Source organism: Ochlerotatus camptorhynchus, unplaced genomic scaffold (assembly GCF_037179485.1).
Source record: "Ochlerotatus camptorhynchus isolate MF236.1 unplaced genomic scaffold, CSIRO-AGI_Acam_v1.1 ptg000359l, whole genome shotgun sequence".
Taxonomy (NCBI): Eukaryota; Metazoa; Arthropoda; class Insecta; order Diptera; family Culicidae; genus Ochlerotatus; species Ochlerotatus camptorhynchus.
This window is the reverse complement of record NW_027040847.1, coordinates 170,249-197,605: the sequence shown is the minus strand read 5'-3', so window position 1 is coordinate 197,605 and position 27,357 is coordinate 170,249. Positions and strand designations below refer to the sequence as shown.

Below are 27,357 nucleotides of genomic sequence, written 5' to 3'. Positions count from 1 at the left end.
ACCTGCCGGAAAGTGAGACACCAGGTAAAATTGTTCAAAATAATAGCAGTTTTTTATTTGAAAATTTACGTGCTGCAAATATTTTAAACATTCTTAGCTATTATGTACCTTTGTTAATTTGGTGGAGATTGTTAGAATTTTGAGAAATGTAAAATTTAAAATCTCGAAATTAAGCTGAAATGAAAATTATTAGTACTGCTATTATTTTGAACCGACAGCCATTACTCGTATTCATCGGACGTGTGCTCTTTCTGTTCTGCTTAACTTGGTGAAATACTGTAGCGAAAATGAGTGTAGTTCGTAAAAACACACTTGTTGTTGACTTCAGTGTCCTTCCAATTCGTCCTAATGCGGGAAAAGTGCAAAAATTCTACGAGAACAATACTAAGCTTCAATATTCGGACGTTAGATGCATTCAGTTTCATAACGTTAGAAATTGTGTTTTATTGAGATGATAGACAATGGAGTTGCCTTGCGCTATGAAAAGGCGCACAACTATAAACATGCGATTTTCTGTGCGAAGAGTGAGTTCAAAATCCCGGTATATGTGGGTTGTGAAGCAGTGACCGTTCGAGTGCATGACCTTCCTCTGGCATGGCCACAGACCACTGTTATGAACCACATGGCAAAGTACGGGACAGTGATTTCCAGTCGACATAAGAAATAGAAGCACTACTTCCCAGGATTCCTGAGCGGTGTTCGAGTTTTGCGAATGCGACTCGAAAGCGCCATACCATCGTACATCACGGTCGACAACGAAACAACGTTGGTAACGTACGACAAACAACCAAAAACGTGCCGCCATTGTGGCCGAGCAGCCCGAGCAAAGTCTGAGATCAAATTGAAATCTAAATTTGATGTTGTGATTTCGCTGATAATGATTGCTCAGGTTGCTGTCGTTTTGGTCGTTTTAACGGTTAAAATATCAAAATTGAGAGCAAAAAAATCTTCCTGTGACATCACATTGAAAACTATTTCTGCTATCAGTGAGAGCAAACTGAAAACTCAATTTGATATCAATTTTTCCTGTTGATAACAAAACAAGTAATCAATTTGATGTTATGCTAAGGCAATGAAAACAAACCCGCAACAACATATTTTTGAAGAGCAAATGTACAGCAAAATGAAAACGAAATTTATCAATTGCATAAGCTGAATTCAAATTAGGATATCAGTTTGATGTTGATATCAAAACGTGATTTCAATTTGCTGTCATGTTGATGCTGGACTTTGCTCGGGAGCACATCCCAAACAGAACCCGAGCAGAGAATGAAAACAAAATGAAAACTAAATTTGATATTTTGATATAAGCGTTCGTGATAACATATTTTGCCTACCGTGTGGTTGAGTTAACAGTAATCATAACAAAAATGAGATCTAAATGGTATATGAAGGATATTAAAAAGATAAAAAATAATATTTTCCTGATAACAAATCCATGTATGCGTTTTGATATTAGTAATTTCGTCAATAATAAACAAAATGAGTAATCAATATGTTATTATAACTTTGGTAGGAAAACAAAAAATGAAAAAACTAAATTAGTTATTATTTTGATATCGTGATATCAAATTTAGTAATCTGAATGTTTTGAAATTTATTGGTTGATATCAAGATTCAAAATCAAAAAATGTAGTCAATAAAGTGCGAATGGTGCCATATTAAAGTACAGAACTGGAAGTAATCATCCAGTGGTACAAATTACAAGAAAGTGTACAATGAATCGCTTTTGTCATTATAGACAAATAACAAAAGTTAAAATATGACGAACTATTAAAGTTTATTAGATCCAATATCAAATAGACAATGTGAAGTTTTTGGATTTAGAGTTTTGTTTTAATGACTTATTATAGTCAATATAGGAATAGGACACACGAATCATGTAAAAAATTAGTCTATGGTGACTCTTATATTATTATGAATGATCAATTCCTTCGCATCGAACATATTTTAACAGACACGACGATATTTATTTTGTTGGGAGAAAACTGATAGGTAATGAGATTTATGACAACATGTTTAAATATGAGCTAAGAAACCGACTAAGCCTACGAAAGTTATTTAACTTTTATTATATATTCGACAATGTATTATTATAAGTATTACAGACGAACAGGACTAAATCAATTTTATATCGATTTGTAAATTCAATTCGCAGATAGATTAATATTAATAAACCAACACTGTAAAAAACATCATTGGCTTTGTGATGTTCATAAAGAAAACATGGTTGACTCGTAAGAAGTAAAAATAAAAACAAATGTAGATTTCAGTATTAAATGTGGATGCTTTTTTTTTTTTTTTATATATAAATGGAGGCGAACCAGCCCAAGGCTGAAAGCCTCATTAATAAAGTTAAATAATAATAATTTTTTTTATAAAATATCAAATTTTGTTTTTAATTATATTTTTTAGAAATGTCAAAATAATAGCTAAATATGAATTCAACCGAAATTAAAAAATAGCATATCAAAAACTGTTATCACTATGATTTTAAAAACAAAATAAGATATCATTTTGATAGTATTTTGATTTTTGATATCCAACTTTGCTCGGGTAGCACCGGTCCAGCATCAGCTCCACCAACTGAGGGGGTATTCAGTCTCGCTGATTTCAGCGCTTCTGCCACCTCAATTTGATCATCGAACATCTGATCCGCATCTTTGGTAACGCCACGTAGAAAATAGTTCGGTGTGATGGCTTCGGTCTCCTCAGATTCTTGTGGAAGATATGCCAACGGACGAGAATTGACCATATCTACCGCCTCGAACAACGTGGTCCGGAGTATTTCATGAGTCAGCTTCCTGCCGTCCATTCTTTCTCAGCTTCCGCCCATGCGGGGTGTTCCAGGTGGCATGAAGTGCCACTTGATTGTTGGACTTGAGACACTTTCAGTACCTTCGCCATTCGTAATTATTGCATGCTGCCATATGGACAAATTCTAAAAATTTCTGTATTTACACCAAAAATTGTTATTTTTTTTTAAAGTATGTCATTCGATTACCTACACACTAAGATTTTGTTTTCGTGTTCGGTAAATTTTACCGAAATCAGAACAGCTGAACGTTCGGTAAAACTTTGACCTTCATTTTGAAGTCCATTGAATTAAAAAATAGTTTCAAAACATGTTCAACCTTGTTTCAACGATCAAATCTTGTCATTGTAGTGTAGATTTAGTTTCAAAGTAACAGAAAAGCAATTGAATTAAATTGCATAAATTTTACCGAAAAGTTCAGCTGTTCAGATTTCGGTAAAAATTACCCAAGTCGGCGATAATTTCTAAGTGTGTATAGTAGACTGATGCAAAATTTGAAATTTTCGCTCCACAGTGTTCAAACGGTTTCAAATCGGGTCCCGATTAGCCTCCGAAAGTTTAAACTCATTTGATAAGAAACTGACTTGGCACAAACATTTGAAGTTTATATGGAAATTACTATGGAAAACAAAACTTTTTGTTCATTGTCTTCTAGCCTTTTTACATATTGAACCGTTAACAAATTCTATTGCTATTCGTAAAGGAATTTGTATCCGCTACAACTTTGCAGAAAATCGTTGTTCAGCCAAACGTCAAGTTAAATAGTTATTAATTGTTAAAGAAATTGATAATCTTATGGCAAGATAACGCAACTGTATTGTGGGCAACACTGTATTCTGCAGTGTGACATAGTAGCACAGCAGTGGAACTTCGAATCAGAAAGTGGCTCCACTTGTCATTTGCGAACACTAGCGCACCTAGCGGTAGAAGGCATCTTCTGCCTGCAGATAAGATAGGCAGCATGCTATGATAGTGTGAGTGCACATAGAAACCCCGTGTGGAACGCTACCACAACACATCGCTTGTTGTGCAGAAAAACGAACCACTTTTGATTCACCGATTTGTTTGCACTTCCCCTTCTGTTCTGTGATAGTAGCCATGATCTTTGTCTTCTATTCTACGCACCATAAACACCAATGTTGCCTGCTGAACAGTTGACTGAGCATAATCATAAGACATCAGTGACTTGAATCATTAATAATTTTTGTTCCTTACATTTGATCGAAAAGTTGTCTTCAACAAAGTTGTAGCTGAGAAATTTTTTTACAAGTTCAGCTATCATTTTCTTAAGTAGAGTGAACTGGTGAATTTTGAGATCGATATGAACCTAAATTATGGTTTCTCCATAGTAATTCCCATATAAACTTCAAATGGTTTGTGCCAAGTCAGTTTCTTATCAAATGAGTTTAAACTTTCGGAGGCTAATCAAGACCCAATTTGGAACCGTTTGAGCACTGTGGAGCGAAAATTTCAAATTTTGCATCAGTCTAGTGTATAGCTTGAAACGGATAATGTGGTTGAAATCAAGTCAATAAGTTTAATCGTTGTCGAGAAATCGTTAAAAACGTACCGTGTAAAAAAGACTTCAGTGTATTACACCCGAGATTGCACCAAATCTGAACGTCTATCTGAAAGGACTGCCCAGTGGTGAATCCCTGGATCCGATCAAAGGTGAATTTACTAAATTACTTGGAATTGAGCCTATCGAAGTAATCAAAATGAAAATGAAATCCTGTCCTGGCGGGATTTCTAATTATTTTTATTTAGTTCACTTCAAGTCTAGTGAACTAAACAACTTAAGGCATTAGAAAAAGCTAGCCTTATGCTCCATGTCCGAAGTGGGAACACTTCAGGAAGACTGGAGGAAATTTCCAAAATCTCATCCAGTGCCGTAAGTGCCAGGGATGGGTCACCGAACCAAAAATGTACGACTGTCTTGTGAACGAAGATCCTAAGAAATTTAAATGTTCAAATTGTGGTATAAACCACAAATCAAATTTTTGGGAATGTAAGACTCGCAAAACGATCCTACAATCTCGTTCTAAGCGACAGGTAGGATCCCGAGCAAAGCTGGAGATCAAATTGAAATCAAAAAGTACTGTTATGATGTAACTTATTTTGAATACTCCAGTTGATCTAATTTTGGTTGACTTAACGGTTAACACAGCAAAAATGAGAGCAACATTTTACATTGTTGAATCAAACAGAAAACTGATCCTGCTTTCAATGAAATCAATTAGATTACTGATTTTGCATTCATAATATTTAACTAAATACGGGTCTGGTTTAAATTGTTAGCATCCATGCTTCTCCCGCTAAAAGACTTGAATTCAAATCTCACCCGGACAAGTCACGAATGACCTAAAATGTGTTAAACAAAACGAATTGACAATAATCGTCGTTAACAGCAGAATTTGAAGTTAAGTTGCTTTCATTTAAAAAGTCTTGGCTGCATAATGAAAGCACAATATGATATCAGACTTATGTCGCGACAGTTGAAATCAAAATTAGTTTTCATTATGATAGGAACTGCAAACTTTAATATCGATTTGCTTGCATTTTGATAACCGACTTTGCTCGGGATACGCGCCACGTTTCCGACCAGGTACAAATTCCTCTACTGTTAACAACGGTCAGCGAGCAACAAAATTTACATTCGTACCCGTAGGTACAAATATCACCCCTGCTTCATATTCTTCATCTGTACCTGCTCCACTCGCTGCTAAGAATGATCAGCGTGTAAATGTAGCTATATCTACACTGATATTGCAGCGGAGAGAAATCTAAATTCTAACCAACATAATTGGGTTCTTTAATTTTGAAAAATATATCGGTTTTTATATATCATCTGAAAGAGCTTCGTTTTCTGAGCACAGCGATATTTTTTTTTTTTTCGAACCCACACACTTTCATCTCAATTTTTAAATCAAGATTTAAAGCAAAATAATAACTTCACTGTTTGACCAAAGAAGAATACTAAGATGAAACACTCGGAAGAAAAACTTTCTATTCTAGTGTCCTCTTTCACGGTCCCTTTCATAAAATGAATACCCCTCGTATGCAAGGTAATTTTGTGGTTTTGCTGCCCCCTCGGTGCACAAAGCAATTCCAATGGTAATATTCTGTTTGATGATTGTTCTCCAGGTTATTACACTATGCAATATTCAAACAGCCCAGCATGCTTTTCTTCAGCAAGAAATCCCTCAACTATTGATTTGGTCTTAACTGATTCATGTCAACTTTGTAGCCAATTGGTTACCCATGTTGACTTCGGTTCTGATCACCTTCCCGTAACATTCCTTTGCAAACCAAAGATGAAATTAATTACGCTCTTGAATCTCTGACTACTTCTAACGTTGAAGCAAGAGCTGCTTCAGTACCAAAATGCGAGGTTAAATTCGATTCAATTATAATAGATGATGATCTTCAGCTCTTGATCCGTTTCAGAAATGTCCGTAGGAGGCAATATCAAAGAATACGCGATCCTGCCATCAAAGTTATCTTGCGGGATTTGCAAAAAACAAATTAAAAAGCGATTCTCTGCCCTGAGGAACAAAACTTTTGAAAATAATGTTTCAAAATTAGACCAGAGTTCCTAATACTTTTAGAAACTCACAAAAATCTTGAAAAAAAAACTCAAGACCTATTCCAGCGCTTAAAGAAGTTGGTAAAAATTTTTAATAGCGACCAAAAACATTCATTAGTACCGTCCCAATGACGCGTTCATCTAGATAAAATTGATAAATAGCAGATTTTTAGCGATGGGCCTAATCTTAGATCCATAGGCCAACATTAGAGCCATTTTCCCTATAACAAAAAAAAAACATCAAAATATGAAAGCTCCAGGTAATGATGGAACTTTGTATATTCTCATCAAAAAACTCTTGTCTTCCTTGGTAAAGCTATTCAACACATGTTTTCATTTGTCATACTTTCCTGATAAATGGAAAAATATAAAAGTTGTTCCCATTTTGAAACCTGATAAAAATCAAGCTGAACCTTCTAGCTACCGTTCAATAAGTTTGCTTTCACCAATAATTTAAACATATATCAATACGAACTCGATTTTTGCAGATGACCAGTTTGAATTTCGCCATGGGCATTCAACTACTCATCAACTCGTAAGAGTTACCAATTTAATTCGTTCAAACAAATCTGAAAGCTGCTAAACTGGAGTTGCTCTACTAGACATAGAAAAAGCATTCGATAGTGTTTGGCATGAAGGTTTGATTGCTAAATTGAAAAAGTTTAATTTTCCACTCTATATTATGAAATTAGTACAAAATTATTTAACTGACCGAACTCTGCAGGTAAATTATCAAAATTCCAGATCTGATCGACTACCTGTTAGAGCAGGAGTTCCTCAGGGATCTATAATGTATAACATTTTCATTTCAGACCTCCCTGATTTGCCTCAGGTTGCCACAAATCTTTGTTCGCTGATGACACAGGCATTTCCGCTAAAGGAAGAAGTCTTCGTGTTATTTGCAGCAGACTGCAGAAAAGTTTAGATATTTTCTCTTCTTATTTACAAAAATGGAAGATTTCTCCCAACGCTTCCAAAACTCAACTTATAATATTTCCACACAAGCCTAGAGCTTCGTTTTTGAAACCTAGTAGTAGTCACATAGTCACTATGAACGGAGTTCCAATTTCCTGGTCAAACCAAGTGAAATATCTTGGATTAATACTTGACCAAAAATTAACTTTTAAAGATCATATTGAGAACATTCAAGCCAAATGTAACAAATATATAAAATGTTTGTATCGTCTTATTAACAGGAAATCCAAACTTTGCCTGATGAATAAACAGCCATGCTTTATGCTGTGCCAATATAGTCTAGTTGTTGCACTACCAGAAAAAAAGCACTTCAAAGGATTCAGAACAAAGTTCTGATTTTAAAGTTGCCTCCCTAGTACAGTACTACCGAGGTACATTGAATTTCGAATGTTGAGACTTTAGAACAAATGTCCAACAAAATAATTAATAATTTCAGGCAAAAATCGTTGCAATTTTCACAAATCGTAGTCCTTGTTACTTTTTATGCCTTGTTGATAGTGACAAGACTCGGCTTTGTCCACCGAGGATGATCTTGAAACAAGGAAAAAATTTGTTAGTTAGTCTTCATCTATGTGATTCCTAATCTTCCATTCGTTGTTCCCTAGTTTGAAGTGGTTAAGACATGGTCATAACCGGTGTCATTCCTTAAGGAATCCAATTTTGACTGACAAAGGGTGTTTCAACACTCCGAAGAGTATAAATAGCGGGACCTTTCAATTAGAGTCGGATACTTGCGATAAATGCAAGATTGACAACTGTAAAACAATCGAATACTTCATCATTTCTCAATAGTGATACGACATGCATTAAACTAAGGACACAGGATATACTACAATAGATCAAATTACTGGTCGCAGTGGAACAGAGGAAGAAAAAAAAAAGGCTGGTACAGTAACTTTACTGTAGGAGCTGGAGCACCTAGCATAAAATGAAATGTAATTTATTTTGAATTTGGAACATATAAAGAGTTAATAAAAAGTCGGAATAATATTCCTGTATTTTGTAGCCGTTGAACTTAAAAAAAAAAAGAAGTTTGATCATTTATATAATTACAAAATCAGTGTATATTTGACCGATTTTTGACCGTTCCACCTTTTAATTAGCTGTTTTTTTTCTGCTGTTTCGCGCGGTATTAGGAAGTCGCCCGGTTGTCGAAATTAACTTAGTTTAGATTTTTTATACTAAAAAATATTTACTGATCCAATCGGAGTACTACGCAGACGTATCCTTTGACTCGTTAATACGTTTATTCTATTTTATCAAGTGCATTTTAAACTTTTCGCGGCTGTCGGGTTTAACGTTCTCTACGGAGCTTATGGGATTCATAATTCAATATTGCCTCGTTAATACGCACTAACGTCACAGCATTGTTTCCAAACCCATCATGAAACAAAACACAAGAACCTTTGATCAAACTGCCAAAATAGGCTAGTGCTTCTGTAATATTTTCGAAAGATAGAAGCAAAATTTACTCACATGGGTCCACTTTTGAAAACTAAGCTGTCACGCAACTCCAGCTTGATACCATAAAAAAAGAAAGAAAATACCTCAACAATCCATCATTGCTTAGTTATGCGAGCTTGGCGACGATTGTTCGTATTTGAGTTACCTCCCCCTTGCTTATGAACGACACATACGATTTACACGCTTAATTCAGATTACCGGGGTCGTTAATAAAATAACCGAGATTATAGCAGCTGAGCGCTCGGCGGTCAACTCGGTAAAAGTTTATCCTACCGAGATCGCATTCCTGTTGATTTTGCATGAGCTGGCAAAATATAACTGGGGTAACACGCACCGTTGGGACAGTATGCACAACCGGTTTATTTCAGTTACCTTGGGGACGTAATTTGTGATTAGCCCGGTCCCTTTCAAATTGTATCATTATGTATGTACGGTCCTTATATTTTAAATGAAGTTTCACATTCATCTAGTGATGGCTGATTTTCATTCGAATAATCGATTAATCGATTAACGAACCGAAAAGTAAAATATTTGTAATCGGTTATATCATGCCGATATAAGCATTAACATCTCCAGAGGATCATCACCAATTGTTTCAAACATGTGATGCACTCTCATTGGTGGAAAAATGGCAGCACAGCTAACAAAAAAATAATCGATTAGTTGTTAATCCAGTAATAAAAAATGGGACATCTCTGATTTTGGTGTGATTGTTTTGATAAAAATGAGCGCAAAATTTCATCTCTACCGAGGGGGCAGCAAAACCACAAAATTACCTTGAATACGGGGGGTATTCATTTGATGAAAGGGACCGTGAAAGAGGGCACTAAAATAGAAAGTTTTTCTTCCGAGAGTTTCATCTTAGTAGTCATCTTTGGTATGCACTTCCTTCATTTGAAGCCTAAAATACATTTTTACAAAAATGTATTGATAATTCCATTGGAATCCTCCATAGAATTCATTTAATATTATCCTGAGAATTAAATTCCTATGGAAATTTTATCGTAATTATATTAAAAATTCTCAGGAATCCTTCTGAGTCTATTCCCTTTAAAAATATGCCCAGAACACCCCTTTAAATTTTGTTTTTATTTCTCTTTGAATTTTCATCAAAATTCTCTTGGAATTAGCATTAAAATTAACTTGCTATCTTCCTCACGATATTCATAACATTTTCATCAGAATCACCTAGCAATTTACTAAGAATTTTTTTCACAACTCCCATGTAATTATTCTTAGAATTACCAAGTAATTCAATTCAGAACTTCCATCCATCCATAAATTTCTTGGAATTCATCTTAAAATTCCTTAAGCCATTGTTTCAAAATTTACTTGGAATCCTGGTCAGAACTCCATAAGGATGTGACCAGAATTTTGTAGGAATTCTTCTCAGTTTTTCTTTTGAATTGACATTTAATTATATACTAGATTATATACTAATATCAACATGAAGCTTTAGTGCGATAATATTTTAGCTAGAGAAAATTCTGAATAGGGATAGATTGACAGTTCCGCTAGGGTACGGCAGTGTGAAAATTGTACAGAAGATGAAATTGGGTTCTTTAATTTTGAAAAATATATCGGTTTTTATATATCATCTGAAAGAGCTTCGTTTTCTGAGCACAGCGATATTTTTTTTCGAACCCACAAACTTTCATCTCGATTTTTAAATCAAGATTTAAAGCAAAATAACAACTTCACTGTTTGACACCAAACTGACAAACTGACAGCTCGCTCCCATACAAAGTGACACCGAGGGGCGCTAATGAGGTGATTTTTGCAAATGTAATCGTTCTTATTTAAAATAGTTCCGGTGTACCAAAATTGATGAAATTTTGGGTTTGGGTTCCATTTTTAATGCAGATTACGAATATGCATTTACCTCAATACCCTTAAAGAACCCAATTGAGCGAAGGGTCATTAATGCGACAATACTTATCAAACCCGCACTCCCCATTGATGGATCAAATCCCCTCGAGACTACTCTCGGAAAAAATATTATAAATTTGAACCAGGAAAACTTGATCAAAACCGGGAATTTAAAAATTAATATTTGATTCAGTTTATTCCATTTTTACGTGAAAAATACTCTTGATAAATAATTGCTGTGAAAAATCTTAATTCTTTGAAAACTGGATATCACCCATTTGATAAAATAAGAAATCAAGTATTCCTAAGGTGAAAATACTGGGCCGCTTTTCTAATTTTCAGAAAACGGTTTAAAATTAATTAAAACAACTTTCTTCAACTGCTATGCTCGTGTCTTTTTTTTTTTTGTGAATTACTTTTATTTGTAAGCGTGTCTTATTAAGCACTCTTCTATATGACTGGCAAAACGATTGAATCTACCCATTACTGGCTGAGATATTGAAAAAAAATTAAAGGAGGGATCAAGTATCCCCACCTCCCCTACTATAATTTATTTATTCTTTTTTTTCAGGTCTCAATGCATGTCCTACAAAATCCTTCATATTTCTTCGCAAAGAGTTGCCTGTCAGGTTGGCAAATATCATGAAGGAGATAACACTTTTACCCGAGGGTTTATTAAGGATGCCTTCGGTGGGTTTGGTCAGTGCATGGTACGTGAAAAGTTTTGAAGAAGTTCTCGAGTTTGAGAAAACAGATCCCACAGGTTACAATCTAGACAAGTAAATACATCCTCTTATGGACCATAGTCTACTACTTCTTGGTTTAGAATATCGGTTATATGTTTCTTTCTATTTCATTCGGTAAAACTCTGAACATCGTAGATTTTGCAAATCTCTCATACAAATCCGTGACAGACATTCGGATGTTGTACAAACTATGGCGCAGGGCATACTGGAGCTGAAGGAATCACGAAATGGTCATATAGAACCTTCTACCGAACTCTCAATGCAATATTTCTTGGACCGACTGTATATGTCGCGTATTAGCATTCGCATGCTAATCAATCAGCATAGTAAGTGCATTATGAAATTCAATTTATTTTATCCTTAGATATATTGTGTGTATCTTTACAGCGATTCTTTTCGGTGAGATACCACAGTCCGGTAGGCATGTAGGTTGTATCGATCCCCTCTGCGATCCGCACATGGTCGTTCGTGATGCCTATGAGAATGCACGCTTTTTGTGTGATCAGTACTATCTTGCAAGTCCTGAGCTGGAAGTGATAGAACACAACGGTGAGTACCTAAAATCTCTGTAAAAACTATCACAAGAAATGTCCGATTGGGAGAATTTACAGTGCTTTAAAATACCAAAACCGTTACCTTTTTTATCTGCCCATGAATACCATGAAATCACGATGTTTGACGCGGCTCCTAACTCGACGCACTCAATAATTTTCCACCAATTTTCCAATGATGTTTTTGAAATGCTCTTGTATGTTTTTTTTTTTGTATTTCCCAATTCATTGTTCCTATTTTTTTTAATATCTCTTCAAAATCAAGATGTGATCAAAAATAAATGAGAGAGCCATCATTTGTCACCGGGGCACCACGACTTCACGACAGTAAATTTTCTAAATGTTTTTTTTCTTTGTTTTTTTTTTTTAATATGTTATATACCTGCCGAAAAACAATTCTTCATCAACATTTCAAAAGGGCGAAACTGCTTTTGTAAACAACGCCTTTAACCGTTGATTTGTCGCTAAAAAAGCTCGCTCATACAAATTAACTATACCATCAAGAAGAAGAATGTTCATCTACCAGCTGCAGGAGTGCAATTTTAGTTGCGATAAATTGTCATTTGAAGCCATGATTTTTTTTCCCTAAAGTAATATTTTTTTTTTAATTTTTTTTTTTATATATTATTTTAAGGAGCCTTTCAGCCCTGGTTCAATTCGTTTATTTGATAGGCTCAAATATGATGATGGTCCCACCTTTTACCCCTACAAAGGTTTTCAAATTTCTCAGCAAAGGTGTCTTCAACTAACTTTCAGATCTTTAGAAGGCGCACATTTTTGCTGTACAAAGCTTGTCAATATCTTTCGCCGATCAAGAGTTATTGACGTTTTTCTACTAAAAATATTCCCTATTCAAATGTTAATATCTCTGGTTGAGGCAAACAAAAAAAAAGTTTGGCATTTGAAAGGGCGTATGTTCTAGAGACTTTTAAGCTCTTCGATGAACGCAGAATTGAGCAAAACAGACAGCTGAGCGTAACATGAATGATTCTGAGTGTAGTAGTGTGGATCATTCCTCTCTTATTATTGTTTCTTTGCTGAACCTTTTACGATTGCATTCTGCTTAGTGAGATGAATGAGAATTTTGCAGAAATAATCACTTTTTATTTTCTAGCTTTAAACATACATTGAAACATTTGAATTGCTATTAATACGGAGGAAAAGGTTATACTGTAACAGATAAATATAAGCGTCAAGCAAATACCATAAAACTGCTGTTGCCAATTCAAATGATTTAAATAAGTGAGCCAAAAACTATCTGACTCGGCTATTTAAATCGTTAGCATTCGGATTCTACGCATTCAATCTGGTTTTCCCTCAGTAGAGAAAATTATTCGGCTGCCTTTCAGTTTATTCTTCTTTCGTTCTATTGCTGTCAGTTCTGAGTCGACCTGCAGAGCAGAGATGCCAGATCTACGGAAATCTCCGTAGATCTACGGATTTGACAATTTTTTGCGGAAATACGGATCCGTAGGCAAAATCTACGGAATTCGATACAGTTTCTACGGAATTTTTTATTCAGTGTACGTCAGTTTACTAGTTTCTTCCCTTCAGAATCCAATTTTACGATCTAGAGTATAATCTGATTCTGAAGGGAAAGAAGCATAAAGTAAAATACACCCCTGCAACTTGTCAACCGTTTTCTTGCTCGCTTTCCAACGCAACGAAAATAGAATCGTGCTACAAGACCCAATTACCGAGCTGTACCTGGAGTTGCTTAATTTAATTCTGCCGATTGTCGATAAAATTAACAAGATTTTTCAAGCAGAAAAGCCAGAAATAATATCCATGCACACTACTCTGACACGAAAAGTAAATCAAATCTTGGGCTATTTCGTAAAACCTCAAGTTTTACTCGCTGCTTCTAATCCGAAAGAGCTTAGATTTGAAAACAGCGATTTCAAACCATTGGGTGAAATATACTTTGACGTAAAGTATCAGTCCTCAGCAGCTCCGTAAAATACGACAGGAAAAGAATTACAGAATTTCAAAACCGGCGTTTATGCTTAAATCTGGAGCTGGTTAAGGAAATGCTTAAACGATTGCAATTGGATATTGGTATTCAGAAATCTAACCCTATTGGAGCCGAAAAAACTGAAGCAATCCACTAGTTTGGGTCATCTACTCGGTCATTTCAACAACGTAATTGACAAAGAAGACTGGCAGCAAGTCGATAATGAGTTCAGTGAGCTGCAAGTTTTCGACTTTAAAGACATCGGTGCTACGGATGAAGACAACCCAAGTAACAATTTTGGTTTTATGAGAATTCTGAAGACCATGATTTAGACTTGTAGCATGCTTTAAAACATCGATAAAACTTGTAATGTTACTTGGGAATGCTGACGATTTTTAGACAAAGATTCTTGAGCTGCGGAAAAACGATGAACATTTCTTCTTTCCATTTTTTGGCGGCTACTGAAGGCGATTCTTGCATTACCGCATTCTTTCGTGGCGGCTGAACGAATATTTTCAGCCCAAAACCTCAACAAGACTTCCTTCAGACAGATTATCAAACGAAACGCTGGTTGGAATATTAAGAACAAAAGATTGGCTGAAAACACTTGGAACTTCTAGCTCAGTTTAATCCCAGTAAACATGCGAAGCAAGTTCAACTCTGCAATGTATGTCACTAAATCACAGACAAACGAAGAAGAGGAAGAAGATTTCAGTTATGTTCTACAAATTTTAAACAAAGTTTAATTTGTTATTGTTTGATATGATAAGTTATCCTAAAATCATTTTAAAACACCTAAATGTAACAAAAATGATAAAATACACAAATATATCTCAAACAAACTGTCTGTTTCACCAAGTATTTTATATTTCTTAAATGAAGCAATGAAATTGGGTTGTTATCGGAATGATTTAAATAAAACAGGAAAAAAGGTTATCTTTCATTTAATTCTACTCAATTAATTTTGGTATCCATAACATTTTTATACCTGTGATCTTAACATTTTCACCTAGGGGATGAGAACTTAAGGGGGTTAGGTTTTGATAAGTTTTTTAATGAAATTGACACTGATGAAGACTGCACATTGTAGTCGAAATACGTATCTGTCATGGATACCAAAATTAATTAAGTGGAATTTAATGGATAATATCCTTTTCTGTTGTTTAATATTTCTTAAAAAAAGTATACATAGCACTTGTAAAACCAACTTTTGATAGTTGAAGATTCCAATTTCATTTCAACTTTTGATGTTAGACCCGGAGGGCAGAGTGTCTTATACCAATCTACTACGCTCAACGAGATCTACATATGCGTATGTTAGTGTGCACGTGTTAGTAAGAGTGGTTCCGAAAAATCGAAATTTGAAACCATTTTTTCAAAAGTTCTATCATCGATTTATCATTTAACGTAAAATATCACCTATCAGAAGTTCAAAAAAAAAACCGTAGAAATCCGTAGATTTGAATAAGTCTACGGAATTGCAAAGAAAAAAAATCTGGCATCTCTGCTGCAGAGTCACTTGGTTGGAATAATTTACACTCGTTCGGCAATCTGTTTGTAGGTGATGATGGCTATTTTGATTCTGTGGTGCTCGCGCGAGTGAATGAATTTTCCCATCTTTGGGGGTATATGAACAAATTAGGGTTTCGCAATTAAGGCCATCGTTCGGATATTTTGAGCCGTTTGTCTGTGATTTGGGTGGTTTTTCAGGAAACGTCCCGAAAATCCGGTGAAGGAAAGCGAATATCGGGAAACAAATTCCGTCCGATTGTAGCCAAGGATTTTGTTTTTCTAGTGTGTAAAATTTGGGTGGAAAAGTGCATTCAACTTCAAGTGGTGTGCTTTTTCCGGGAAAGTGGCATTTCCACCCAAAGAGAATATGCACGTGGGGTGTTTGATACTACTGGCTATTTCTCCCGTCAGTGTATATGTGAGCGCAAGGAAATGCAATCTTGCGCCTATGTTTTCCCGGGAATTTCCCAAGAAAGTATATCATATTTTTATACCAAGACATTCTGCAGACTATGCACAACATGATGGTATCCATAAACATATGATTTTCGAAAATTTGTAGCATGGTTTTTCAATTTCCAAACCATGCGCCAAACATTCTCGCTGTAAAATCGTCACGGACATAGTAAAGAAGCAATCAGCAATTACGCATTTGTTTTACAACGTTGCCACATTTTCTTGTTCCTTTGCTACCGGATCACATGTTCGTAGGTTCACGTGTCCTTTTTCGCTAGTTCGCTCATCATATCACATTGATCAGGAATTCTTCCGAAATGTCAAAAATTATATTGAAGACCTACGACGGATCGGAAATTGAAATTGAGATCTCCATATATTCTTTCATCATATCAAACTGAACAGGAGCTCTTCAAAATCTTATCTTATCTATCGAAGACCTACGACTTATCGGGAATTGAAATCGAATCCTGCATATTCCCTCATCACATCAAATTGATCATTAATTCTTCCGAATAATCAGAAATTATATATAAAACTTATGAATAATCGGAAATTGAAAATGAGTTCTCCATATATTCCATCAACACATCAAATTGATCAGAAATCCTTCTGGAGACATTCGGGCAGTTAGAATATATTTCAAAATACAAGGATGGTCAGAAATTCTTCCAAACTATCAGAAGTTATATGGAAACCCTATGACTGATTGGAAATTGAAATCGATTTCACCATAATGTGTACCCTATGTACCCAATCAAAGTGTTCAGAAATTATTCCGGATTATCAGAAATTATATTGAAGGTCTTCGACTAATAGAACAATTGCAACCGAGTTTCCATATATATCTCAATCAAATCAGGTTGATCAGGAATTCTTTCGAATTATCAGAAATTATTTAAAAAAAAAACTATTCCTGACCAGAAATTGAAATCGAGTTCTCCTTATTCCATGACCATATCAAATTGACCAGGAATTCTTCCGAATTATCATACATTATATCAAAGGCCTACGACTGATCGTAAATCCAAATCGAGTTTTCCATATATTCCTTCATCATATCAAAGTGGTCAGGAATTCTTCCGAATTATCATATATTATACCGAAGGCCTTCGATTAAAAGAAGAATTGAAATCGAGCTCTCCATGTATATCCTTTTTCCATAAAATTGAATAGAAATTGTTCTGGACATTTTTGGTCAGTAAGAATGTATTTACAAAATGTAATAATGATTAGGAATCATCAAAAATTTTATACTATCCAACAATGTCAGTTTGATAAATAATTCATTCAAAAAAATGATACGAAGATCTACGATCGGAGATTGAAACCGAGTTCTCCATATATTCCCTGGTCATATCAGAGTGATCGGGAGTCCTTCTGATTAACTTTGGTCTGTAAGAATGTATTTTCAAAATTTAGCATTGATCAGGAGCCATGTAGACGATCTTCAAATGATCTTGAAATAAAACCATTAGAATATTCTTACATCATATGAGATTGGTCAGGAATTCTTCCGATTTATAAGAAATTATTTCGAGGACTTCCAACTTATAGAAAAATTTATATTGTGTTCTCCATATATTAGCTTCTCATATCAAGTCTTCTTCCGACGATCTTCGGTCAGTTAGAATGTATTTTCAAAATATAAAGATGGTTAGTCGAAGGCTTTCAAATGATCTAAAATTGAAATTCAATCTTTTGAATATTAGCGCCCCATATGAGGTTGATCAGTAATTCCTCCAATTTATCAGAGTTTATACCGAAGACTTACGACTTACAGGAAATTGAAATCGATTCTCCATATATTCGCTCATCATATCAAAGTGATCAGGAATTATTATGATGATCGTCGGTCACATAGAATGTAGCAAAACTATCTCACTGGTGTCGGTAGCATTGGTACTCAGTACGGAAAACAAGATCGACGGAAATAAACCAAGGATTTTTTTATATGATAAGGAAATATATGGAGAACTCGATTTCAATTTTTTTTGTTAGTCCAAGGTCTTCGATATAATTTTTGATAGTTCGGAAGTATTCCTAATCAACCTCATATGATGAGAGAATATTCAAAGGAATTATTTTTAATGTTTAATCATTTGAAGATCTACGATTCTTATATTTTGAAATGCATTCTTACTGACCAAAGATCTTCATAAGAATTTTAAATAATTTCGATTTGATAAGGAAATATTATATCAATTTATCAATTTATTTATTTATTTGTTTAGTCGTTAATCAAAAGCGTAGATTGCATTATAATATCATTACTTATGATCTATGATTTCGCAGTGCTTGGAATTATTTTTAATTTTAGCGGTGACATATTTAGGTCTATCATTTCACAGTTTTCATTATATATAGATATCATCTGACTTATCGAGCCATATTTCGCGTAGCTAGTGCGGTGGCGATCTACCGCGAACAAATGTATATTACGCAATTTTCGAAAAGGTGCATAAAAATTAAGTCTTGATAATAAATAACCTGAGTCAATGCGTTGCGAAGCTATATTGTTTACGGAAGAGACCAAGAGACGATGCTCTTTCAATACCTGAATGTTGATTAACAAGCAGCATGCTTCATAAGATGGGAGAAGAAATGCTGTCCATCCCAATTAACTCATATAATAAAAACTACTTTTGGATTGACTCTATTCTTTCAATTGTGTTAGGTGTAAAGTGGAAACCAAAACGCTTTATAAAATAAATATGAATTGCCTGCTCTAAGAATTATTGTGTTATAATGATCCACAGATGCTTATTTAGAATCTAGAAAAACTCGAAAATCTTTTATTTTATATATTATTTATTTTATCAAACAGGGGGGAGGTAGCTCATCGATTCTTCCGGTTCGCCTCCTAGCATCGTGCTATAAGGTACCAGGCGATAACCAGGTAGTTGGTCGATAGCTCGATGACGTCATTTCGTTGGCGTCTGCAATGGGAAATTCTCATAGCAGGCGTTGAAGATGGGACGTTGTCGAGTTGTTGAATAGCAACTATCGTGGTAACTCACCGATAACCTGTCGATCTGACAAATTTGGAAAGACGTCTGCATTGAATTGTCTCATATAATAATATTCCGCCCACTATATCACAAGAAATTGCGAGTAGCTGAGTGGAATGGAGATAAGTTAAGCATTGGGTACAGGACCAAGTCTCCCCTGGGTGGTGCCAAAAGATGAGCGCAATAGAATCATCAAGTTGCCATAAGGCACGGAATGAGACTATTGCATGGCTGGGTAGTCAAAGTCTTCCATACGTTAGTCATTTCAGGTGGATTAGAACAGGTTTAGGTTTAGGGTTGGCGTTGGCCAGATTTGGATTTTTCAGATATAATCCTAAATAGGACCTAGATTATTTAATACACTAGTAACCTCAACTTCTGTCACAATGTTTCATTGTGACTAATCAACACTCAATGGGTAAAATATCAAATTTGCGTTAAATTTGAAAAAAAGGTAACTTGGAGTGTAGAGTGCACTGCCCACTGGACGATTCTGAAGCCTGAACAATATATATAGATACATTCATACCATTGGCATTTTCATTCCTAGTTGAACACTCAGTCGGTTAACAACGTCCCGGTCTCAGTCACGCGGCATCTAGTTTTTTTCGGAGTTTTTTTCCGCCCGAGCGGTTTTTTCACCCCCCATTGGGTGCCCCAAGTGACCAGTGTGCAACAGAGGAAGTGGAATTTCATGGGCCGAGCCCCTTGGAGTTGCCATCCAGCTTTAATTCACCCCGGTAATCCATCCGGTCGTCAAGCCATTTTTTCATCATCGTGCCGACCCACCAACACCAACATCACCACCAGCAGCAGCAAACGGACCATCTAGCTGCACCGGCTGATAGGTTGTTTACAACCGGCATAAGTATTAGACAATACATTTTGCAAGTCCATTGCCTCCCTATTGTAGTTAAATTTTGCCTCGTGGCGCGTGACTCTGTCTCTCACCCCTGGTAGGGGAGTATGGGTCATAGTAAGACAACTTTTTGCAAGTAGATATAAGTTTTTTTTTGTTTTTTTTTTTATTTCGATTTTTTTTTTCTTTTTGATTTGTTCGTACGTCGGGCAAAAAATTTAATTACTAGTAATTAAAATTAATTAATTAGTGAAGGTTTTAATTTTTTTCCTTCTTAAGTGGTTGCGCACCGCTTTTGCGCAACACTTATGGCATCTTCCGATGCCTACGTTACGCGAACCAGATACTATGAACCGTCTTCGAAAGGACCATGGGTTGTCTTTTTTCGGCCCAAAAATAAACCTTTGAAAACTCTCGACATAACGAGAGATTTGCTGCGTAAGTATCCGGGAATCTTGGTACACAAAGAAAGATTCAGCAAACTGCGTGTAGAAGCACCGACTTATGATGTGGCAAATAAAATTGCTGATCACGAGCTTTTTAGTGTTGAGTATAACATCTACATCCCTTCTCGAGATGTGGAGATAGAAGGCGTGGTCTCCGACGCGAGTCTGACTGTCGAGGACTTGAAACATGCCTCGGGAACGTTTAAAAACTCGACATTCGCTACCGCGCTAGTGAAGATACTGGATGTAAGGCAACTGCATTCAGCATCTTTGCTAGACGGTAAAAAAGTTTATAAACATTCAGACTCGTTCCGGGTGACTTTCGCAGGTTCAGTTCTCCCAAACTTTGTTAAAATTGATGGTGCTTTTTTTCCGGTGCGGTTGTTTGTACAGAGGGTATATAATTGTACCAACTGCAAAAGGCTGGGACACTCGGCCAGCCATTGCGGCAACAAAACTCGTTGTGGCAAATGTGGTGAAAACCACAAAGAGGATTCTTGCCACAAAGAATCAGTAAAATGCGCTTACTGTGGTGAGAATCCTCACCCCTTGCAGGAGTGCCCGATGTACAAACAGCACTCCGATAAAGTGCAGCGTTCAATCTCTGGACGCTCCAAGCAGACATATGCTCAAATGTTGAAGGCTGCATCAGCCGTCCAAGATGCAAACCAATTTTCGGTTTTGTCAGTTGAAGAATCGGACTCTGACTCATCCGATGAAGGTGATTCTACGGTGGTACACGCACCTTCAAAAGTGGACGGTTCCTCAAAAAGAAAATGCCCCTCCCCGAAAGTGCGCCGTAAGAAAACTAAAGTCACCTCCAGACGATTGCCAAATTCCCAGGGTAATGGGGATGAAAAAACAAAACCGAAGGCTCCTGTTGATCCAATCCCTGGATGCAGCAAGAATTTTCCGCCATTGCCCAACAAAGATAAAAAAAAATAAAAAAGCTGCTCCTCAAACTTCTCAAAAGAAATCCAAGTCCGAACGAGGTTTGCTAGCTTTTTCGGACATTGTGGAATTCATATTAAACATGTTCAACATACAAGACCCTCTAAGAAGCTTAGTTTCTGCCTTGCTTCCAACATTAGAATCATATCTTAAGCAATTGACTGTTTCATGGCCCCTCCTTGCATCAATCATATCTTTCGATGGATAATTCGTCGAACGAGGTTGAAGATATGATCACTGTGCTACAGTGGAACTGCCGTAGTCTAGTGCCTAAACTAGACTCGTTCAAATTTTTACTTCACAATTCTGATTGTGATATATTTGCTCTCTGTGAAACATGGCTTTCTTCCGATAAAGAACTCAACTTCCACGATTTTAACATTATTCGCCTGGATAGAGACGATTCTTATGGAGGAGTACTTTTAGGGATCAAAAAGTGCTACCCTTTCTACAAAATTTCCCTTCCTGCTCTATCCGGCGTCGAAATCGTTGCTTGCCAAATAAATGTGAAGAACAAAGATCTTTGCATAGCTTCAGTATACGTTCCACCAAGAACCTCCATTAGCCGTAGTCAACTCTGGAATCTAGTTTCGATTCTTCCATCCCCAGTATTAATTCTGGGTGATATGAACTCCCATGGTACTGGGTGGGGCGATCTATATGACGACAATAGAGCGGCTATTTTTTACGATTTATGTGACGATTTCAATTTGACAATTTTGAACACTGGTGAAGCGACACGTATAGCAAAACCTCCGGCTCGAGAAAGCCGACTCGACCTATCTTTGTGTTCAAGATCGCTATCATTGGATTGTCAGTGGAAGGTTATCAATGATCCCCATGGTAGCGATCATTTGCCAATCATCATTTCAATAAAGTGTGGCCCTCACTCTGCAGAACCATCTCGGGTTCCATTTGATCTTACAAGGAACATCGACTGGCAGAAATATGCAACGGCGGTGACAATCGGTGTCGAATCAATAGATGCGCTTCCACCATTGGAAGAATATCGATTCCTCGCCGATTTGATTTACAAAAGCTCACTGGAAGCACAAAAAAGAAAAGTTCCAAGTGCACCCTTTAAAAGGAGACCAGCCACACCTGGTTGGGACGAAGAATGCACAAAATTGTATGTAGAAAAATCTGATGCTTTCAAAGCTTTTCGTAGACACAAAACCTCCACTTACTTCGAGGAATATTCAAAGCTTGAGACAAAGCTGAAACAATTAATCAAAGCAAAAAAACGCGGTTATTGGCGCAATTTCGTCGAGGGACTCTCACGAGAAACCTCAATGAACACCTTGTGGAGGGTGGCTCGCAACATGCGTAACCGCTCATCTTTCAATGAGAGTGAAGAATACTCCAACCGATGGATATTCGATTTCGCTAAAAAGGTCTGTCCGGACTCAGTTCCAGCACAAAATATTCTTCGAGAAGCGTCTCCTAGTGGCGGCTCTCTGGATAGACCATTCTCAATGCTGGATTTCTCTATGGCTCTTCTTTCATCGAACAACTCCTCACCGGGAAGCGATATGATTAAATTCAATCTTCTGAAAAATCTCCCAGATATCGCTAAAAGACGCTTGCTAGATTTATTCAATTCCTTGCTAGAAAACAACATTGTACCGCCTGAATGGAGACAGGTCAAAGTAATAGCCATTAAAAAACCTGGCAAATCAGCGTCTGACCATAACTCATACCGTCCGATTGCTATGCTTTCGTGCATTAGGAAATTGATGGAGAAAATGATCCTTCGGAGACTCGATCACTGGGTCGAATCAAATAACTTGCTATCAAATACACAGTTTGGGTTCCGCAAGAGCAAAGGAACAAACGATTGTCTAGCGCTGCTTTCCACAGATATTCAACTGGCCTTTGCACACAAGGAGCAATTGGCTTCAGTATTCTTGGACATTAAGGGGGCTTTTGATTCAGTTTCCATTGAAATTCTGTCAGACAACCTGCACAGATGTGGACTTTCTGGAATTTTAAATAATTTCTTGTACAATTTGTTGTCAGAAAAGCAAATGAACTTTTCCCTTGGACAACTGACAACTTCCAGAATTAGCTACATGGGCCTGCCCCAAGGCTCATGTCTCAGCCCTCTTCTTTATAACTTTTACGTCAAAGATATCGACAACTGTTTGGCAGAACAATGCACGCTAAGACAACTTGCAGATGACGGTGTGGTTTCCGTAAGAGGTCCACATGCCGTGGACTTGCAAGGACCATTGCAAAATTCCTTAGATAACTTGTCTTCTTGGGCTATGAATCTAGGGATCGAATTCTCGCCGCAGAAAACTGAACTGGTAGTGTTTACTCGAAAACGGTACCCAGCCCAAATGCAGCTTAATCTTTTGGGCAGAAACATTACCCAATCATTGTCTTTCAAGTACCTTGGGGTCTGGTTTGATTCAAAGTGCACTTGGAATGCCCATATTACGTATTTGAAGCAAAAATGTCAGCAGAGGATCAACTTTCTCCGTTCAATTTGCGGCACATGGTGGGGTGCTCATCCGGGAGACCTCATAACGCTTTATAAAACAACTATTCTCTCTGTTCTAGAGTACGGCTCTTTCTGCTTTCTCTCGGCAAGAAAAAGTCACCTAATAAAATTGGAACGAATTCAATATCGTTGTCTGCGTATTGCTCTAGGCTGTATGCACTCAACGCATAACATGAGTCTCGAGGTTCTGGCAGGAGTAACACCCCTCCAGAACCGTTTCTGGGAGCTCTCTCTCAGAATACTAATCAAATGCGGAGTGACGAACACACTTATAATTGCTAATTTTGAAGAAATTCTTGGGCTGAACACACAATCTCGATTTATGAGAATCTACCACCACTACATATCATCAGATATGTGTCTTCCTTGTTATACTCCAGACCGTGTTCACTTCACCAATCGCAGTTCCTCAATTGAATATGATCTGACCATGAAACAAGCAACTCATAGGATTCCCGATCAACTTCGACCTATTATTATTCCGCGTATTTTTACTGAAAAGTACCAACAAGTCAATTGCATGAAAAGATATTTTACAGACGGGTCCCGTCTCAATGGATCCACTGGCTTCGGTGTCTTCAATGAAAACTCTAGCGCCTTCCGCAAACTTCAGGAACCTTGTTCCGTTTTTGTTGCTGAGCTGGCAGCAATCAACTTCGCATTGGGGATGATTTCCAACATGCCCGCAGACCATTACTTCATCTTCTCGGATAGTCTCAGTTCCATTGAGGCTATTCGGTCGATGAAACCAAGTAGGCACTCATCTTATTTCCTTTCAAAGGTAAGGGAGCAGATGTGTGTGCTGGTCGAAAGATCATATATGATTACCTTTGTATGGGTCCCCTCACATTGCTCAATCCCAGGCAATGAGAAGGCGGACTCTCTCGCAAAGGTGGGCGCGCAGGAAGGCGAATTGTATGACAGGCAAATTTCACACGATGAATTTTACCATTTAGTGCGTCAGAGTACCTTTTCGAGTTGGCAAACCGATTGGGACACTGGAAATCTTGGACGGTGGTTACATTCAATTATTCCTAATGTTTCTTCGAGAGCGTGGTTTAAAGGCTTGGGCTTAAGTCGTGACTTCATTCGCGTGATGAGTAGACTTATGTCCAACCACTACTCGCTAGATGCTCATCTCAATAGAATAAACCTCGTGGACAGCAACATCTGTCGGTGTGGAAACGGTTACGATGACATCGAACACGCAGTTTGGCAATGTACGGATAATGACGCCGCCAGAGAGCGACTTTTGAATACCCTCGAGGCCCAAGGAAGACAACCCTATGTTCCTATCAGAGACGTGTTGGCAACCCGTGATCTCTGCTATATGCAGTCCGTTTATGTTTTTCTTCAAATGTCTAGTATAAGAATTTAATTCCTTTTGTCTTTTGTCTCTCTTTATTAGTTTTTGTTTGTCTTGTCCCCCCGTCTCGATGAGTCTCATCGTCGCCCACTGGTCACCCACCACAGCCGGTCGAACTCCGGACGAAGCTAGAACAGCACTACCGTTCATACTGGCGACAACGCTCTGATGAGACAACGAAACCCTACCCCAAGCTCCTCCCCTGATCCTATCCTTCAAAAATGTACCCTTCTAACCTCGAGTAAGCCGCGAGTAATCGGCCCAACTCCTACTAGACATAGAATTAAGTGAATCTTGTTACACACAGTGAACAATGAATTATCGGCTCCGTAAAGCTAACGCGATTGAGCCTTCCAAATAAACGAACTAGATAAAAAAAAAAAACCATTGGCATTTTGTATTTGATATAAGACAGAGACAGGATGCGGAGGGTCCGCTTAGGGGGAGCGTAACCCATGTTATGGCTTCCATTTATTAAATAGTTCAGATAGGCTGGAAATGATAGGTTCATCGTGAGAAAATGTACCATATGGTGCCCGTTCACTGATCAAAATTAGATTGAAATCGTCAGGCCCTGCCCTGTAATAAGGGGATTAACGATGATTTGTCAAGTTTCATTTTGCATTTGCATATAATTGTAAGTTTAGGTTTGCTTTTGTAATTGTAAGATAGATAGTTTGGCTCAATTGAAACATTGAGTTGTATAAACTTGACGAATCATACCTCTAAAATAGTAGTAGTTACAGTGCCGCATTATCTAACAACCACTGCCTGCAACTAATGTTGGAGGGGTCAGCAGGGCTGATTACGGATCAAAACTAACATAACTCTAACACTGAAATGATCCCGAAACTAACGCTCATTCATTGCACTTTGAGTCATAAAGTAGTTTTATTTATTTTCCTACTAATCTATCTACACACTTAGTTTTTTCTACCGAGCTCGGCTGTGCGGGTCTCGGCGGGGAGGGGGTTTCGCTGAGATCTCGGCGGGAGTGACATTTGATTGCCGAGTCTCGGATAATGCCTTTTCTAATAATCTGCCTACGTTTCTTTTATTTATTATCTACTTCATCCCTTTTTTATTTGTCTGCTCTTCTTTCCTCTTCTCTTCTTTTGTTTTGTTTGTTTACATATAACTAATACTAATACCTCCTTGTTTTCTCTCTAATTTGTCTACTATGTCCCACCATCACGATGTGAGATGAGCTACCGTACATGGTACACGCTCATATACACTCCCAAAATAGTATGCCGCAAGTAAGTATATCACAGAGGCAACTAAAGATCCAGAAACGAAAACCGATAACGCTGAAGATAATGAGCTGTGGTGATTTATATGACTAAATAGTATTATTTATTTATACTAACCTAAACACAACGTGGGGTGACCCAAATCCAAACGATCACTAACCAAAATAATAGACTTATCTTTTTTCAGCAGCACTACACCAGCCAGCAAAGTTCAACAATCCATCGTTGCTTATGCCTTTGTTGTTGTTTGGAACCAGTTTTGCGAGGTAGGCGACGATTGTGCGTATTTCTCGCGTAACTTTTGAAAAGAGCCTATTTATAGCCTGAACAATACGTAAAGAGCAAATTGAAACATTGAACGTCGCGTGAAAGTGGATCTTAATGAAGGCCTAAGTACTTTTTCGTAGTTTTTAGTTTTCGGATTTGAAAGATCGTCGGTTACAGTGGCCTGCTTACTGAGCAGAAAAACGTGGTCCCAGATCCTTACATATCAAAGAGATTGATGGTAAAATCGCTTGTGTATCGTGTATTTTGCGAAACTCGTTGTTGTCGTTGGTTCCGGGTTTGAATGGATACAAAAATTTGACCAACGGTATTATGTGATATGAGGGGCTCGGTGGCCTTAGAGCAACCGTTTTTGCTTACTGAGCAGAACATCATGAGTCTAATCTCAGGCCCATCCACATTCAAGATTCGTCAATCGTTTTATTTGTTAATATGACTACATGGTAATAACAGCAACTCGGTGATTAAAAAGGTGCTCGTCTGCCTAGTGGCAAACGTTTTTGCTTACTGAGCAGAAGACCGTGGGTTTAATCCCAAGCTCCTTCGCGTTATATGATCGTTAGGACATCAATTCAGCTTATCGTTTACCAAAACGAACCCTGCTGCAAACCCAACCCTCTTATCCAACATCCCAGTGATTCCTCGTGGAAGTGCAGAGGTGTTCTCGGCTTCCATCAAAGCGAGTGTCATGTCAACACAATCCTTCCCATTCCTTTCTTGACCTGTATTCGGGCGCGGCCGGCGCTGGTATT

At 37.3% G+C, this 27,357-nt stretch overlaps 1 protein-coding gene across 3 annotated transcripts in view; it reads left to right on the top strand.

Moving 5' to 3' along the window:
• Pdk (pyruvate dehydrogenase kinase) overlaps positions 1-27,357 on the top strand; it is a 78,218-nt gene that overhangs the window by 1,388 nt on the left and 49,473 nt on the right. For all 3 annotated transcript variants that reach the window (XM_065231677.1, XM_065231678.1, XM_065231676.1), the window contains exons 3-5: positions 11,281-11,488; positions 11,591-11,781; positions 11,843-12,004. In XM_065231677.1, coding sequence (XP_065087749.1) covers positions 11,281-11,488; positions 11,591-11,781; positions 11,843-12,004 — 561 coding nt within the window. The remainder of the gene's footprint in view (positions 1-11,280; positions 11,489-11,590; positions 11,782-11,842; positions 12,005-27,357) is intronic.